Here is an 18,902-nt window from a genome sequence, read left to right on the forward strand (position 1 = left end):
AAAACAGTGTGTTTTAATCAATTATTTGGTGACGTGAATATGTTTAGAATAGTTTTACCTAAAACAAAAAAGGATAGCTTTGTAAATGTTTTACAATTTAAATGTTTTATTTAATTCACTGGAGGATTTGAAAAGGGGGTGTCCTGCTGGTCCAGTTCACTGGCCTCCCTATCCTGCTGTTCCAGTTCTGTGGCCTCCCTATCATGCTGGTTCAATTCCCTGGGCTCCCTATCCTGCTGGTTCAATTCCCTGGGCTCCCTATCCTGCTGGTTCAGTTCTGTGGCCTCCGTATCTTGCTGGTCCAGTTCTGTGGCCTCCTTATCATGCTGGCCTCCTTATCATGCTAGTCCCTTCAGAGGAGCTGGACTTCAGGATGGAAGTTATGGAAGGGTGGAAGTTATCCATCACAGGACGGCTCGACACATACTCACTTCATCTCTCCTCATCAAGTCTGCCAAAGTAGTTCTCTAGGTGCTGTGTACAGTTTGACCCATCAAGCCTTCAAATAGCTTCAGAATAAGTTATTTTAAAAGAAATGTCAAAAAGTCCCAACATCGAAGTTCCAGGTCTTGTCAAAAACGACTAATCTTCTAAAAATACTTAATGGTTAATACATTTTTTATGTCAATGATTGACCCCTTAGTCAAAACAGTAATGCGCAACCGATACTTATAAACACTGGGTATAGTATCCAATTTACAGAACCACAAATGGACAGTGACTAAACAGTAAACAACTACAGAAGCGGACATAACAAAGCATGGCAACACAGAAACATCAGGATGAACACAACAAGGAGTGTATCCCAGAGCTTCCTTCCTTCCTACAGGATGAACACAAGGGTGTATCCCAGAGCATCCTTCCTTCCTACAGGATGAACACAAGGGTGTATCCCAGAGCAACCTTCCTTCCTACAGGATGAACACAAGGGGTGTATCCCAGAGCATCCTTCCTTCCCGCAGGATGAACACAAGGGGTGTATCCCAGAGCATCCTTCCTTCCTACAGGATGAACACAACAAGGGGTGTATCCCAGAGCATCCTTCCTTCCTACAGGATGAACACAACAAGGGGTGTATCCCAGAACATCCTTCCTTCCTACAGGATGAACACAAGGGTGTATCCCAGAGCATCCTTCCTTCCTACAGGATGAACACAACAAGGGGTGTATCCCAGAGCATCTCTCCTTCCTACAGGATGAACACAACAAGGGGTGTATCCCAGAGCATCTCTCCTTCCTACAGGATGTGGTATGTTGGCTACAGTTGTAACAGCACATGGCATTGTTTACCAACCAACAGCACCTTATGCAAAGCATCTATTCAACCTCCAATACTATGAGAGGTGTTAGAAGAAATATCTATACATATATAAACAGGAAATATATCTTGGATAATACTACATATTTAGTATAAAGCTCAGTACGACAGGCCTATACTGATGACAATATAGGCTGTAATATTAACATTCAAAGGTAGCTATACAGTCAGAGACGGACTGGGACCAGAAATGGGTCTTGAAGACCCCATTATTAGCCAAACAATTATATTTTTGTGCAAAATGCCTGATTTAGACCAGTCTACAGATGGACCGGATCGTCTGCCATATAGCCGGTCCCAGTTCTGTACAGCCTCACATTAAGCTACTCCCGCTGAACCACATCCCAGGCAGGTAAGTAGGTAACAGATTAGAAAGCCAACCCCATGTTGTTCAGACCACGGCACCGACCTGGGATGTATGTTATGTTGGCTGAAGTGTGAATACAGGAGTGAGTCATGCACGTGTCATTACCCTTCTCAATGGGCACCAGATACAGCAGCTGAAACAGCCTGCCGTGTGGGATGACTCACTGAGATCCCTGGTGTTTGGATGAGCTTCACGTCGTTAACCAGAGTGGCAGTGGTGCAAAAACTGCCCAATTGTCATTCTTCAGTAAAAGTAAAGATAACTTAACTGAAAATGACTCAAGTTAAAAACTCAGTAAAATACTACTTGAATTAAAGTAATTGGTTTTAAATATACCATCAAAAACAAGTATCAACAGTAAATGCAATTGCTAAAATATACTTAAGTATCAAAAGTAAAAGTAGAAATAATTTTTAATTCCTTACATAAAGCATTTCAGACAGCACCATTTTCTTTTATTTTTTGTTACAGGGGCACATTCCAACACTCAGACATCATTTACAAACCAAGCATGTGTGTTTAGTGAGTCCACCAGATCAGAGGCAGTAGGGATGATCTCTTGATAAGTGTGTGAATTGGACCATTTTCCTGTCCTGCTAACCATTCAAAATGTAACGAGAACTTAATCAGGGAAAATGTATGGAGTAAAAAGTAAATTATTTTCTTTAGGAATGAAGCAAAGTAAAAGTTTTCAAAAATATAAATAGTAAAGTACACATACCCCAAAAAACAACTCTGACCAGAAATCAGCTTTGGCATTTCTAACATGCCGGAGGATTTATTATTATTTTTTTAAAAGAGTGCTCAGCTCACAGGCATAGCTAACCGTCGCAATGGGGGCTTAACAGAATTGACTGTACGTAACCTCGCTACTGTATATAGCCTGTCTTTTTATTTCTCTACTTACTTATTGCTCACCTAATACCATTTTTGCACTATTGGTTAGAGCCTGTAAGTAAGCATTTCACTGTAAGGTCTACACCGGTTGTACGTGACAAATAAACTTTGATTTGATCAGTGGCGTGGTCTTGAGATGTCTGCAGACAATGATGAAATGACCACATGCAAAGGTATCAGAGAGCAGGGTTGTATTCATTAGTGCACACTGTAGCAAAACGTTTTGGAACAAAAAAAATAAAAACATTGGTTTCTAGTGATTACACCCCATGTATAGGTCATAGAGACCTAAAATAATAGTCCTGTTCCATTTCATTATGTGGTGCAGCCTAGGGTATGTCTATGACTGAGTATGTGAGTCTTAAAGGAAGAAGTAAATGTAGGTACAAACCAACAAACTATTTAGGTCGTAGTTTACATTGTATTGCATGGACTAGACACTGTTGTTATGAGTGGGTAACGTGTCTATATTTGAATAAGCATGACTGGCAAAAACAGAAAAATATGGCAATATTGGGGATACAAATCTTTATTTATAGCACAAACTGCAGCGATAAACAATTAACCATAATATACATTACCATTCAAAAGTTTGGGGTCACTTAGAAATGTCCTTGTTTTTATTTTATTTAAAAAAGCTCATTTTTGGCCCATTAAAATAACAAATTGATGAGAAATACAATGTAGAGATTGTTAATGTTGTAAATGACTATTGTAGCTGGAAACGGCAGATTTTTTAATGGAATATCTACATAGGTGTACAGAGGCCCATTATCAGCAACCATCACTCCTGTGTTCCAATGGCATGTTGTGTTAGCTAATCCAAGTTTATAATTTTAAAAGGCTAATTGATCATTAGAAAACCCTTTTGCAATTATGTTAGCACAGCTGAAAACTGTTGTCTTGATTAAAGAAGCAATAAAACTGGCCTTCTTTAGACTAGTTGAGTATCTGGAGCATCAGCATTTGTGGGTTCGATTACAGGCTCAAAATGGCCAGAAACAAAGACCTTTCTTCTGAGACTCAGTCTATTCTTGTTCTGAGAAATGAAGGCTATTCCATGCGAGAAATTGCCAAGAAACTGAAGATCTCATACAATGCTGTACACTACTCCCTTCACAGAACAGCGGAAACTGCCTCTAACCAGAATAGAAAGAGGAGTGGGAGGCCCTGGTGCACAACTGAGCAAGAGGACAAGTACATTAGTGTCTAGTTTGAGAAACAGACACCTCACAAGTCCTCAACTGGCAGCTTCATTAAATAGTATCCGCAAAACACCAGTCTCGACGTCAACAGTGAAGAGGCGACTCCGAGATGCTGGCCTTCTAGGCAGAGTTGCAAAGAAAAAGCCATATCTCAGACTGGCCAATAAAAATAAAAGATTAAGATGGGCAAAAGAACACAGACATTGGACAGAGGAACTCTGCCTAGAAGCCCAGTCACCTCTTCACTGTTGACGTTGAGACTGGAAGTGATGGTTGCTCATAATGGGCCTCTGTATGCCTATGTAGATATTCCATAAAATACCAACTGTTTCCAGCTACAATAGTTATTTACCACATTAACAATGTCTACACTGTACTTCTGATACATTTTATATTATTTTAAATTGACAAAAAAAAAAAGCCTTTCTTTCAAAAACAAGGAAATTTGTAAATGACCCCAAACTTTTGAACAGTAGTGTATATTTGGCGGCAGGTAGCTTAGTGGTTAGAGCGTTGGGCCAATAACCGAAAGGTCGCTGGATCGAATCCACGAGCTGATAAAGGTAAAAATCTGTCATTCTGCCCTGAACAAGGCAGTTAACCCACTGTTCTCTGGTAGGCTGTCATTGTAAAATAAGATTTTTTTCTTAACTGACTTGCCAGGTTAAATAAAGGTTACATTTTAATTAAAAAAATATTTCAGCCGACCAGAAACTGCTCTACTGTAAATCTAGCCTTACACTCCCCTCTAGTGGCTCAACAGATGAGAAACACCACAAGACAACAATAAAATACTTTACAAGAAAAGGGCTTAACAGTACACCCATTATCTAACCCAGGGGTACTTGAACAAAGTAAAACTCCTATTGAAACATGTTTTCTACCAGCACCCAACACAGTCTGCCCATCTGGTCTCACAAGTTCCCAATGCTTTAGAGCAGTGACCAGGGAAACTGCAGCAGATGGCGCGGCCCTTTGGAACTGATGTTATGCTCACTGTGGTCAGTAAAGACGTCACTTAGAAGAGAAGTAAAGCTGCACTCATCCCAACAGGCAAAACTGGTTGTCAATGATGTCATTTCAACTAGTTTCTGTTGTCACAACGTCACTAAACCGAGTTTTGCCCGCTGGGATGGTTCCAATGGAATGAATGGAATAACCAAGTAAAGAGTTAGAGCTCATGTCAGCTTTTATAGTAAAGCATGGAACTACATGCTGTTAACTTTAGTGATGAAGCTCTCCATAATGTCCTTCATCTTCTGAATGTCCACCTCGTCCTCTCGGAAGGCTTCTGTGTACACCCTGTCTACTCGCTTGTGTTGATCCTCTAAGAATTTCTGGAAATGATCACAATGTGAAATTCAGGCTCAGAAAGACAGTAGTTGTCTAATCAAGTTGTTATTGTAAAAGGGAATATCAAGGCAAGGAATAAAATAAATATTTAAATAAAGGCGAGATATGCACGAGGTCAGTGGCTTTGTGAACAACAGGTTAGGGGCAAGATGGAGACTGACCTCTACAATGGACAGGTGGTTGGCAGCCGTGGTTAACACACTGGCAAGGTTGTTAACCACAGTCCTCCGCTCCTCATTGGTTTCTTGCAGGACAAGATGGTACCTGTGGAGTAGAATGACAAATACTGTGGTGGGGGGGTCTATTTTTAGATATGAACAATGAAAACAAACTTCATGTGGTTGTGAAATAATTGTAAAGCCCTAAACATACCGTACGCAAATAGAGTATCATTGTCCGGGCCAGAACGGCTCATAGGGCAGGACAGGAGCATATCTCCTGTTTCTGTAGCGTGAGGCAGCTTGATGTACAAGTACTCCCCCTGGACAGGACGCTAGTCTAACCCTTGTATCTCTGCACATTGTAAATATGGTATTGGAACTGACCCTGTATATAAACAGTAGCTAACTTACTGTCTCATGTTATTCATGTTTCTATTTCTCGTGTGTTTTTTCCATACTTTACTTTAGTATAATATTTTACTGCTGATATGAATTACTTCAATGTCAGGAAAGAAAGGCATTTCACTGTAGTTGTGCACGTGACAATAGAACTTGAAACTAAGCCCTGTAGCCCTCACCATTGTGATTTGGTCCAAAAGAATTGTTAGGAGGAGCAGTACTCACTGTTGCTGTGCAGCTTTCAGCTGCTCCACAGACTCGTCATAGCCCAGGGTCACCTTCTTCTCCAGCAGCTTGCGGTGGGTCTCCACAGACTCCATCTCAGCAGACCACTTCTGCTCCTCATGGGCAATGTCCTACACACACCACAGAGAGAGGGATGTCATTTTTCAAAATGATAAAAAACACAATTTAACCACAGATGTGGATACAATACATTTAAAATAACTGAGGAGAATAAGAAAAGTTGTTTCCATGATGATCCTTATAAGACAATAAGCTGTCTAGGAAGACCTTGGATGGACCAATGATTCACATAGACACCACTTCCTGACCAATAAATGACTAGCCTGTAACATTATTTCAGATGGGTTTCTGTATACAATATTCAAACATTTGTAATATTGAAATTATAACCCACCTGCATGTCTTGTTCGAGCTGCTCGTCGAGCCTACGGATTTGCTCTCTCAGTTGTTTCAAGTCATTTGCTTTATCTGAAATATTGGAATTCACCTGAAAGAGAGAAACCATGTTAAAAATAAAGCACCCACAAAACGGGACAAAACCTTTGGACTTCTAAGAAACAGTGAAATGTCTCGGTACCTGTTCTATGGACTCCTCCAGGCTTAGTTTCATGTCTGTCAGTCGACTACACTCCTCGTCCACATCAGTGATCAGTTTCCTCAGTAGTTGCTGTAGAGAATAAGCCACAGAATTAGGACCAGATACAACACACACCTGTTGTAATAAAGTGATTGTTCAATGAGAACTAAATCGCCATACTTGAATCTGTGTTCTGCATTGAACCATGGTGGACGGTCCGTATTCTGTGGAGGTCCTGATCTCAAAGTCGTGGCCGCACGCGTTCTCGGCAGACACAGGGATGAGCTTCAGTTTGCGGGCAAGCTTGTGGTACTCGGCCAGCTTCACTTCGGCCTAAATCATTAGCGGTGGTTAAGACTGAGAAGACGGATCAGCATTGGCTCATAGCTAGCCAGTCATTTAAAAAAAAATACTTATTGAACCTTTATTTACCAGACAGATGAGTATAGAAAGCAGATGTATCAGGCCAGCATCCTATTCCTTACCGTCTCCTTGGCCTTGGCCAGAGCGATTTCCTCGTTCCACATGTGCTGCTCGGCCTGCTCCAGGCTCTTGCTCAGGCTGTTGATGGTCTGCTGCAGCTCCCTCTTCTCCCAGTTGATCCTCTCAATGTCTGCGGGAGTGAACTTCTGGGTGGACAAGATGTGTTGGAGCCGGGACTCCTCCTGCTTTAGGGTCTCCACTTGCAGTCCTACACAGGACAAAAAAGGGTAGTGGGGGGAGTGTTAACATTTCAGGATTTCCAGGACAGTAACAATTCTTTTTAACGTATATTTTAAGGGATTTTCAGATTTCATTTAAACAGATAGGATGAAGTGGGGACAGATAGAGAGATGATGTGTCAAAGGGTAGTAGACCACATATACAGACACTGTAGAAAGAGAAAAGTGTCCTGAGGCTGCATCAATACCGCAAGACCAGCCAAGCCACGAGAGTAGCAATGTTTCGTCATAGTTTTTTACCCGATGCTTCCAGCTCCTCGGCCAATCCAGAGGCTTTGTTCTCCAGGTTGGCTTTGAAAGACTCCAGGTTACTGCGATAACTCTGCAGCTTCTGCAGGTCTGTCTGAAGTTTGACTTTCTCTGTTCTTTTGACCATCAATCGGTCCTGCTCCAAAGTGAATAAAATGGTTACAAATATAGTGAATCAAATGGCTCCGTTCAAACGTAATTGGCACGTTTACAGCTCATCGACTGCTTAAACTAGGTGAGATGTGTACAATAGTCAGTCGCAGTACATGGACAAATCTATAAATACAGTGCATTCGGAAGTATTCAGACCACTTGACATTTGCCACATTTGTTACATTCTAAAATAGATTAGTGTTTTTTCCCCCCTCATCAATCGTTCGTAAAGTATATTCAGACCACATCTCTGCAGCAGTCCACCAATCAGGCCTTTATGGTAGAGTGGCCAGATGGAAGCCACTCCTCAGTTAAAGGCACATGACATTAGTGTTTTTTCCCCCCTCATCAATCTACACACAATACCCCGTAATAACAAAACAAACACGTTTTTATCAATAGTAGCAAATTTTTGCAAAATAAAAAAATGAAATATCACATTTATATAAGTATTCAGACCCTTTTCTCAGTACTTTGTTGATGCACCTTTGGCAGTGATTAGAGCCTCGAGTCTTGAATATTCAGAGACTTGTTGCCCAAAGCCACTCCTGCGTTGTCTTGGCTGTTGTCCTGTTGCTTGTTGTCCTGTTGGAAAGTGAACCTTTGTCCCAGTCTGAGGTCCTACGCAGGTTTTCAGCAAGGATCTCTCTCTACTTTTCTCCGTTCATCTTTCCCTCAATCCTGACTAGTCTCCCAGTCCCTGCCGCTGAAAAACACTCCCACAGCATGATGCTGCCATCACCATGCTTCACTGTAGTGATAGTGCCAGGTTTCCTCCAGACGTGACGCTTGGCATTCAGGGCAAAGATTTCAAATCTTGGTTTCATCAGACCACAGTCTTGTTTCTCATGGTCGGAGTAATTTAGGTGCCTTTTGGCAAACTCCAAGCGGGCTGCATTGTGTCTTTTACTGAGGAGTGGCTTCCATCTGGCAACTCTACCATAAAGGCCTGATTGGTGGAGTGCTGCAGAGATGAGTGTGCTTCTGGAAGGTTCTCCCATCTCCAAAGAGAAACTCTGGACTAAGGCCCTTCTCCCCCGATTGCTCAGTTTGGTCAGGCAGCCAGCTCTAAGAAGAGTCTTTGTGTCTTCCATTTAAGAATGATGGAGGCCACTGTTTTCTTGAGGACCTTCAATGCTGCAGACAATTTTTGGTACGCTTCTCCAGATCTGTGCCTCGACACAATCCTGTCTCGGAGCTCTACGGACAATTCCTTTGACCTCATGGCTTGGTTTTCACTCTGACATGCACTGTCAACTGTGGGACCTTATATAGACAGTTGTGTGCCTTTCCAAATCATGTCCAATTAATTGAATTTACCACAACTTGGAGTCCAAGTTAATACATAAAAATGTTCATCTTTGTCATTATGGGGTATTGTGTGTAAGTTGATGAGAAAATATTTTATACATTTGAGAATAAGGCAATAACATAACAAAATGTGGAAAAAGTCAAGGTGTCTGAATATTTTCCGAATGCACTGTATATACAGTCCTTAGATTCAAAAGACTAACCGTTTGGCTTTCTTTCTCCAGTCGCTCAACCTCATCACTCAGCATCCTGTACTTCTCCTCCATGGATGCGAGAAGCCCTTCGTCAACGTTGTAAAGTCTCTCTGTAAATATAAGTTGACGTTTTATGCGCTTGTTGCTGGTTTTTGTATATGTTCATTTGGAAGGAAAAGGCACAACTCACAATTAAAAACAATGACTTTGTCGTCACTGCTTACTTAGTTTAGCAAGATAATCTGCATCCTCTTCATCAAACGTATCCGCTCCTTGCATGAACTTGTTGTAGGTTTCAGCAGTGTAGTCCAGAAAGAGCTAGAAACGGAGGGGAGAGTGCAGGGTCAAATAGAGGCCTAACATCCTAAATGGTTTTGTTGTGAGTAAGTTGGCTCTGTACCTTGTTGAACGCCACCCCGTCCTCAATCTCAGTGCTTCCGTCAGAGAAATCAGCAAAGAGCAGGTCCTGATCACTCATACAGCAAAAGATCTGCAAAACAACCAGAACAAATTCAAGGAAAATAAATTCAAGGAATCATACAGTATACAGAGACATGATTGCACGGAACTCCCTTCCATCTTATATGGCGCAAGTGAACAACAAACCTGGTTTCAAAAATAAAATTAACCGTTCATGGCACAAGGCCTCCGCCCAATCTGACCTACCTTTTTTGTTCATGTATTGACAAGTGTAACTAATAGATGCACACACAATACATGTTAATGTTTTGAAATGTATGTAAATAAAGTAATCCTTCTGGGGACCCTAATACATTTTTATTATTATAAACATCTCATTATTCTAACCTTCATTAAGACAGTTAATGTTATTATTGAGTTTAGAGATTAAATAGTATTCTGCTGTACTAATACCCACCTTCACAGTATCGATGAGCCAGACAACAGCCCCCAAGACCTGTGGCCATGTATGTGGTGCCCCCACAGAGTACATGGAACTTTTGGAGAGAACAAATGGATACCTGCCATCAGAAATATACAGTCAGTATCCTAGAATGAGGAACGGGCTAGTGTACAAAAACCAGATACAAACAGCAAATGATCACATCTGGGTCCCAAATAGCACCATATTCTCTATATAGGGCACTGCCTTTGGCCAGGGCCCATAGGGATGCCATTTGGGACACAGACCATGTTTAACATGTATGGCAGAATGAGCTAATTTTTTACAAATTTAAATGTAACCTTTATCTAGGCAAGTCAGTTAAGAACTAGAGGTCGACCGATTAATCGGAATGGCCGATTAATTAGGGCCGAATTCAAGTTTTCATAACAATCGGGAATCTGTATTTTTGGACGCCGTTTTTTATTTATTTATAGACCTTTATTTAACTAGGCAAGTCAGTAAAGAACACATTCTTATTTACAATGACGGCTTAGGACCGGAGGGTTAACTGCCTTGTTTTGCAACCTTTCGGTTAACTAGTCCAACGCTCTAACCACCTGCTTTACATTGCACTCCACGAGGAGCCTGCCTGTTACGCGAATGCAGTAAGAAGCCAAGGTAAGTTGCTAGCTAGCATTAAACTTATCTTACAAAAAACAATCAATCATAATCACTAGTTAACTACACATGGTTGATGATATTACTGGTTTATCTAGCCTGTCCTGCGTTGCATATAATCGCTTAGGTACACGTTGCTCCAACCATAAACATCAATGCCTTTGTTAAAATCAATACACAAGTATATATTTTTAAACCTGCATATTTAGTTAATATTGCCTGCTAACATGAATTTCTTTTAACTAGGGAAAATGTGTCACTTCTCTTGCAACAGAGTCAGGGTATATGCAGCAGTTTGGGCCGCCTGGCTCGTTGCGAACTGTGAAGACTATTTCTTCCTAACAAAGACAGCTGACTTCACCAAACAGGGGGATGATTTAACAAAAGCGCATTTGCGAAAAAAGCACAATCGTTGCACGACTGTACCTAACCATAAACATCAATGCCTTTCTTAAAATCAATACACAGAAGTATATATTTTTAAACCTGCATATTTTGCTAAAAGAAATCCAGGTTAGCAGGCAATATTAACCAGGTGAAATTGTGTCATTTTGCGTTCATTGCACGCAGAGTCAGGGTATATGCAACAGTTTGGGCCGCCTGGCTCGTTGCGAACTAATTTGCCAGAATTTTACGTAATTATGACATAACATTGAAGGTTGTGCAATGTAACAGAATATTTAGACTTATGGATGCCACTCGTTAGATAAAATACAGAACGGTTCCGTTTTTCACTGAAAGGAAAAACAATTTGTTTTCGAGATGATAGTTTCCGGATTCGACCATATTAATGACCAAAGGCTCGTATTTCTGTGTGTTATTATGTTATAATTAAGTCTATGATTTGATAGAGCAGTCTGACTGAGTGGTGGTAGGCAGCAGCACGCTCGTAAGCATTCATTCAAACAGCACTTTCGTGCATTTTGCCAGCAGCTCTTCGCTGTGCTTCAAGCATTGCGCTGTTTATGAATTGAAGCCTATCAACTCCCATGATTAGGCTGGTGTAACCGATGTGAAATGGCTAGCTAGTTAGCCGGGTGCGCGCTAATAGCGTTTCAAACGTCACTCGCTCTGAGACTTGGAGTAGTTATTCCCCTTGCTCTGCATGGGTAACGCTGCTTCGAGGGTGGCTGTTGTCGATGTGTTCCTGGTTCGAGCCCAGGTGCGAGGAGAGGGACGGAAGCCATACTGTTACACTGGCAATACTAAAGTGCCTATAAGAACATCCAATAGTCAAAGGTATATGAAATACAAATCGTATAGAGAGAAATAGTCCTATAATTCCTATAATAACTACAACCTAAAACTTCTTACCTGGGAATATTGAAGACTCATGTTAAAAGGAACCACCAGCTTTCATATGTTCTCATGTTCTGAGCAAGGAACTTAAACGTTAGCTTTCTTACATGGCACATATTGCATTTTTACTTTCTTCTCCAACACTTTGTTTTTGCATTATTTAAACCAAATTGAACATGATTCATTATTTATTTGAGGCTAAATTGATTTTGTGGATGTATTATATTAAGTTAAAATAAGTGTTCATTCAGTATTGTTGTAATTGTCATTATTACAAATAAAACAATTTTTTCATTTTTTTTTTATTTTAAATTGGCCGATTAATCGGTATCTGCTTTTTTTGGGGGTCCTCCAATAATCGGTATCGGCGGTGAAAAATCATAATCGGTCAACCTCTATTAAGAACAAATTCTTACTTACAACGATGGCCTACTGGGGAACAGTGGGTTAACTGCCTTGTTCAGGGGCAGAACAACAGATTTTTTTTTTTACATTGTCAACTCGGGGATTCGATGCAGCAACCTTTCAATTACTGGCCCAACACTCTAACCACTATTTACCCCAAGTCTTTGAGAATCCTGGGGACCTCTTCCTCCACTTTGGAGGTGGGCATCTGGAAGGTGGTGTCCAGGAGGCAGTAGATGAACTCAAAGATCTTTAGGAACTCCTTGGTGGAGGGCGACTGGAGAGACTTGACTGACATTGAACCCGGAAAGCCCTTCTCTGACAGAAACTAGAGGAGAACGAGGGAAATGATGGGTGTGAAGGAGTGCTGATCTAGGACCAGACCCCCCCCCAGTTCATAGAATCTTATGCATGAGGATGTAAAAGTGACAACTGATCCTAGAGCAGCACTCCTACTCCGAGATACTATATAAATATTCAGGCCGGTCTTGAAAGACTTAAAAGTACAGTGAGATTCTGTTTTAGAAATCTGTGTATATTAGGAATCCATACCTCACACAACTGTCTGATGCACTGCTGAACATAGGCCTTATCGTGTAAGGGCCGGGGATCCTTCATCTTCTCTGCGCCTCCAAAGGCTCCAAAGGCGCTGTTGCGAGCCATGCCAGCCCCACTGGTCCTGAAAAGAGGTCATCAGATTTTTTGCATTAAGGCCTGCAGTGTGAACATGTCCACAGCTACAATAAAAACGTGTACTGTCAGAGGGACTCGAGGACTGGAGTTGGGAACCACTGAACTTGGCAGTGTGAAATGGCTCCCAATCATATGGATTCACTAACAGGAATAGTCTTTGTCTCGCATGGTGACAGTGATAGAGAACTAGGTGTATAATGATATTTTCTTCAGTGTCAGGACTTACCGACTACCAAAAAAGCTGGTTCTTCTCTCGGATGTGACAGACTGGGGTTTAGGAATGTTCAACTTTCCGAAGGATTGCTTGCTGTGAACAAATATTGATATGCTCATTGCATTAGCAAATATATATTCCATATTTATGACAGGCAGTTAAAGCAACTTCCATTGACGTTCGTTTGCCAACTTACCTCTGCGGTGTTGCATAAACCATGCTCATTCTGTTGCTTTCAACTCTTTGAGGGAGCTCAGAGAGCCTACTGCTGGATGCTCGGTTCATCCTGGATCTGGTGAAAGAATGAAGAAAAGACTTAGGCAGCTAAATACATGTAGGCTATAGATGGATAGCCAGGCCAGTTAATGTTGAAATAGGATAGCAAATGTTTCCCATACCAGTCAGCTAACAGCAAATGCCTTCATATGAACAACGAAAGATGGGCACACTAGCAGGAAGTGGGGGGGGGTCGCCCACTTACTAGGGTGACATATTCCCGGATTGTGCGAGACAGTCCCGCATTTAGGCCCTTTGTCCCGCAACCAAACATTCATGTCCTATTCATATCAAATCCACGATAATTGAGAATTTCAATAAGCATTTTTCTACAGCTGGCCATGCTTTTCCCTTGTTACCCCTACTAGAGGCAGACCGATTATGATTTTTCATCGCCGATACCGATAATTGGACAACCAAAAAAGGCCGATACCGATTAAACGGCTGATTTTTATTTTATTTATTTATAATAATGACAATTACAACAATACTGAATGAACACTTATTTTAACTTAATATAATACATAAATACTATCAATTTAGCCTCAAATAAATAATGAATCATGTTCAATTTGGTTTAAATAATGCAAAAACAAAAGTGTTGGAGAAGAAAGTAAAAGTGCAATATGTGCCACGTAAAAAAGCTAACATTTAAATTCCTTGCTCAGAACATGAGAACATATGAAAGCTGGTGGTTCCTTTTAACATGAGTCTTCAATATTCCCAGGTAAGAAGTTTTAGGTTGTAGTTATTATAGGAATTATAGGACTATTTCTCTCTATACGATTTGTATTTCATATACCTTTGACTATTGGATCTTCTTATAGTGTCACGCCCTGACCTGAGAGAGATGGGTATTTCTCTATTTTGTTAGGTCAGGGTGTGGTGTGGGCATTCTATGTTTTGTATTTCTTTGTTTTGAGCCGAGTATGGTTCCTAATCAGAGGCAGCTGTCTATCGATGTCTCTGATTAGGAATCATACTTAGGCAGCCTTTTACCACCTGTGTTTGTGGGTAGTTGTCTTCTGTTTAGTTTTCTGTACCTGACAGAACTGTGCACTTTCTCGGTGTTATTTTTTTCCTTTAGTGTTCTGAGTTAAAATAAACATTCATCATGAGCAATCAACACGCTGCGCTTTGGTCCCCTCTCTACGACAGCCGTTATATATAGGCACTTTAGTATTGCCAGTGTAACAGTATAGCTTCCGTCCCTCTCCTTGCTCCTACCTGGGCTCGAACCAGGAACACATCGACAACAGCCACCCTCGAAGCAGCCTTACCCATGTAGACCAAGGGGAATAACTACTCCAAGTCTCAGAGCGAGTGACGTTTGAAACGCTATTAGCGCGCAGCCGCTAACTAGCTAGCCATTTCACATCGGTTACACCAGCCTTATCTTGGGAGTTGATATGCTTGAAGAATTGCGAAGAGCTGCTGGCAAAACGCACAAAAGTGCTGTTTGAATGAATGCTTACGAGCCTGCTGCTGCCTACCATCGCTCAGTCAGACTGCTCTATCAAATCATAGACTTAATTAGAACATAACACACAGAAATACAAGCCTTTGGTCATTAATATGGTCAAATCCGGAAACTATAATTTCGAAAACGAAACACGGAACCGTTCCGTATTTTTTCTAATGGGGTGCATTCCTAAGTCTAAATATTCCTGTTACATTGCACAACCTTCAATGTTATGTCATAATTAAGTACAATTCTGGCAAATTAATTACGGCCTTTGTTAGGGATAAATGGACTTCACACAGTCCGCAATGAGCCAGGCAGCCCAAACTGCTGTATATACCCTGACTGCTTGCACGGAACGCTGGAGAAGTGACACAAATTCATGTTAGCAGGCAATATTAACTAAATATGTAGGTTTAAAAATATATACTTGTGTATTGATTTTAAAGAAAGGCATTGATGTTTATGGTTAGGTACATTGGTGGAACGACAGTGCTTTTTTCGCAAATGCGAAGTAGGGTGTGATTCGATGAGAAATTAACAGGCACCGCATCAATTATATGCAACGCAGGACACGTTAGATAAACTAGTAATATCATCAACCATGTGTAGTTAACGAGTGATTATGTTAAGATTGATCGTTTTTTTATAAGAAGTTTAATGCTAGCTAGCAACTTACCTCGGCTTCTTGCTGTCCTCGCGTAACAGGTAGTCAGCCTGCCATGCAGGCTCCTCGTGGAGTGCAATGTAAGGCAGGTGGTTAGAGCGTTGGACTAGTAACCGGTAGGTTGCAAAAACGAATCCCCAAATCCCCCCTGAACAAGGCAGTTAACCCCCGTTCCTAGGCCGTCATTGAAAATAAGAATGTGTTCTTAATCTGACTTGCCTAGTTAAATAAAGGTGTAGGTAAAAAAAAATTAACATTTAACCGGCGGCCAAAAATACCGATTACCGATTGTTATGAAAACTTGAAATCGGCCCTAATTAATCGGTCATTCCGATTAATCGGTTGACCTCTAACCCCTACCCCGGTCAACAGCCCTGCACCCCTCACAGCAACTTGCCCAAGCCTCCCCCATTTCTCCTTCACCCATATCCAGATAGCTGATGTTCTGAAAGAGCTGCAAAATCTGGACCCCTACAAATCAGCCAGGCTAGACAATCTGGACCCTCTCTTTCTAAAATTATCCCCCGAAATTGTTGCAAACTCTATTACTAGCCTGTTCAACCTCTCTTTCGTATTGTCTGAGATCTCCAAAGAATGGAAAACTCTTCAAAGGGGGAGACACTCTAGACCCAAACTGCTACAGACCTATATCTATCCTACCCTGCCTTTCTAAGGTCATCGAAAGCCAAGTTAAACAGATCAACGACCATTTCGAATCCCACCGTACCTTCTCCGCTATGCAATCTGGTTTCCAAGCTGGTCATGGGTGCTCCTCAGCCATGCTTAAGGTCATAAACGATATAACTGCCATTGATAAGAGACAATACTGAGCAGCTGTATTCATCGACCTTGCCAAGGCTTTCGACTCCGTCAATCACCACATTCTTATCGGCAGACTCAACAGCCTTGGTTTCTCAAATGACTGCCTCGCCTGGTTCACCAACTACTTCTCAGACAGAGTTCTGTGTGTCAAATCGGAGGGCCTGTTGTCCAGACCTCTGGCAGTCTCCAAATCTCGGGCTGACTCTTTTCTCTGTATACATTAATGATGTTGCTCTTGCTGCTGGTGATTCTCTGATCCACCTCTACGCAGACGACACCATTCTGTATACTTCTGGCCCTCCTATGGACACTGTCTTAACTAACCTCCAGATGAGCTTCAATGCCATACAACTCTCCTTCCGTGGCCTCCAACTGCTCTTAAATACAAGTAAAACTAAATGCATGCTCTTCAACCGATTGCTGCCCAAACCTGCCCGCCCGTCCAGCATCACTACTCTGGACGGTTCTGACTTAGAATATGTGGACAACTACAAATACCTAGGTGTCTGGTTAGACTGTAAACTCTCCTTCCAGACTCACATTAAACATCTCCAATCCAAAATTAAATCTGGAACCGGCTTCTTATTTGGCAACAAAGCATCCTTCACCCATGCTGCCAAACATACCCTCGTAAAACTGACTATCCTACCGATCCTTGACTTCGGCGATGTTATTTACAAAATAGCCTCCAACACTCTACTCAGCAAATTGGATGCAGTCTATCACAGTGCCATCCGTTTTGTCAGCAAAGCCCCATATACTACCCACCACTGCGACATGTATGCTCTCATTGGCTGGCCCTCGCTTCATATTCGTCACCAAACCCACTGGCTCCAGGTCATCTATAAGTCTCTGCTTGGTAAAGCCCCGCCTTAGCTCACTGGTCACCATAGCAGCACCCACCAGTAGCACGCACTCCAGCAGGTATATTTCACTGGTCACCCCCAAAGCCAATTCCTCCTTTGACCACCTTTCCTTCCAGTTCTCTGCTGCCAATGACTGGAACGTATTGCAAAAAAAATCACTGATGCTGGAGACTCATATCTCCCTCACTAACTTTAAGCACCAGCTGTCAGAGAAGCTCACAGATCACTGCACCTGTAAAAAGCCCATCCAACTACCTCATCCTCATACTGTTATTTATTTTGCTCCTTTGCACCCCAGTATCTCTACTTTACTTGCACACTCATCTTCTGCACATCTATCACTCCAGTGTTTAATTGCTATATTGTAATTATTTCACCACTATGGCCTATTTATTGCCGTACCTCCCTTATCCTACCTCATTTGCACACACTGTATATAGACTTTTTCTATTGTATTACTGACTGTATGTTTGTTTATTTGATGTGTAACTGTTGTTGTTTGAGTCGCACTGCTTTGCGTTATCTTGGCCAGGTCACAGTTGTAAATGAGAACTTGTTCTCAACTAACCTACCTGGTTAAATAAAGGTTACATATTAACTGTAACTCTGTTAAATCTTTGCATGTTGCGATAATATTTTTGTTCAGTATAGTTTAACACTATCTGCTCAAGAAACAGTAATTCAAAAAAATACAAATTCTCATGAAACTGAGATCAAATGACGAGCATGCAGACGCCGTTTGGACATCCCGCTGCTAAAACGTGAATAATCATCATTCACGCTTGACAGTGATGCCATGGCCTATTTTTTTATATAATTATTAGATAACTTATGCCTAACAATATCCGTGTTTAAGACAACTTGGTGTATTACATAGTTATGTATTACTGCATTGTTGGGGTTAGAGTTACAATAAAAGCATTTCACTGTACTTGTGCATGTGACATTAAAACTTGAAACTACACTGTCCCGCAAAATCCTCCTGTTGTCTCGCATTTGGGTATTTTTGATGTGGTCACGCTACCCATAACGTTCTCAAAAACTTAAAACATCCGTCGACATTCGTGGGGCAAATGTACACCATCATGACACTTTCACATACAAATACTTCATTTATTTCCTGTGATATAACGTTAGCTAGCTATATTGTTCAACGAATGACATTCCACTGGGGAAATATACAATTAACGTACTTAGACTTGTAAAGCATAAGCTAATTTAACAAACTAGCTAACGTTAGCCAGCTAACCTGTTAGAATTCGCCTGAGGCATTACAAATAAATTATTGCTAGCTATAAATTAGATGCAACAACCTATTGAGACGTCTTTCAAATAAATACGTACCTTTCCATTTTCTATAAATGTAAAATAATCCGTTGAAAAAATTTTGCTTCTACGTAGGTAACCAACCAGTCAAAAAATCCGCCAAAAACTTTAAGCACAACGGACGCTAGTGACGACATGAGTTTCGACGGAAAGCGCAATGGGTCAGATGAGACGTGCGTTCAAGATCAAAGCGATTTG

At 41.3% G+C, this 18,902-nt stretch overlaps 1 protein-coding gene across 1 annotated transcript; it reads right to left on the reverse strand.

Moving 5' to 3' along the window:
- Window positions 1–4,451: 4,451 nt before the first annotated feature.
- On the reverse strand, window positions 4,452–18,848 carry LOC115165004 (kinetochore protein NDC80 homolog). The gene is made up of 17 exons (XM_029718001.1): window positions 18,723–18,848; window positions 13,482–13,577; window positions 13,298–13,378; window positions 12,931–13,057; window positions 12,534–12,706; window positions 10,030–10,132; window positions 9,553–9,642; window positions 9,377–9,470; window positions 9,162–9,262; window positions 7,486–7,630; window positions 7,009–7,214; window positions 6,704–6,856; window positions 6,524–6,613; window positions 6,341–6,433; window positions 5,926–6,056; window positions 5,302–5,404; window positions 4,452–5,124 (listed from the first exon to the last, which is right to left on the reverse strand). Exons 1-17 carry the CDS (start codon window positions 18,728–18,730, stop codon window positions 4,996–4,998), a joined length of 1,923 nt encoding a protein of 640 aa, XP_029573861.1. The 5' UTR covers window positions 18,731–18,848; the 3' UTR covers window positions 4,452–4,995.
- Window positions 18,849–18,902: the final 54 nt, after the last annotated feature.

The sequence above is a fragment of the Salmo trutta genome, chromosome 27, assembly GCF_901001165.1.
Source record: "Salmo trutta chromosome 27, fSalTru1.1, whole genome shotgun sequence".
Classification (NCBI taxonomy): Eukaryota; Metazoa; Chordata; class Actinopteri; order Salmoniformes; family Salmonidae; genus Salmo; species Salmo trutta.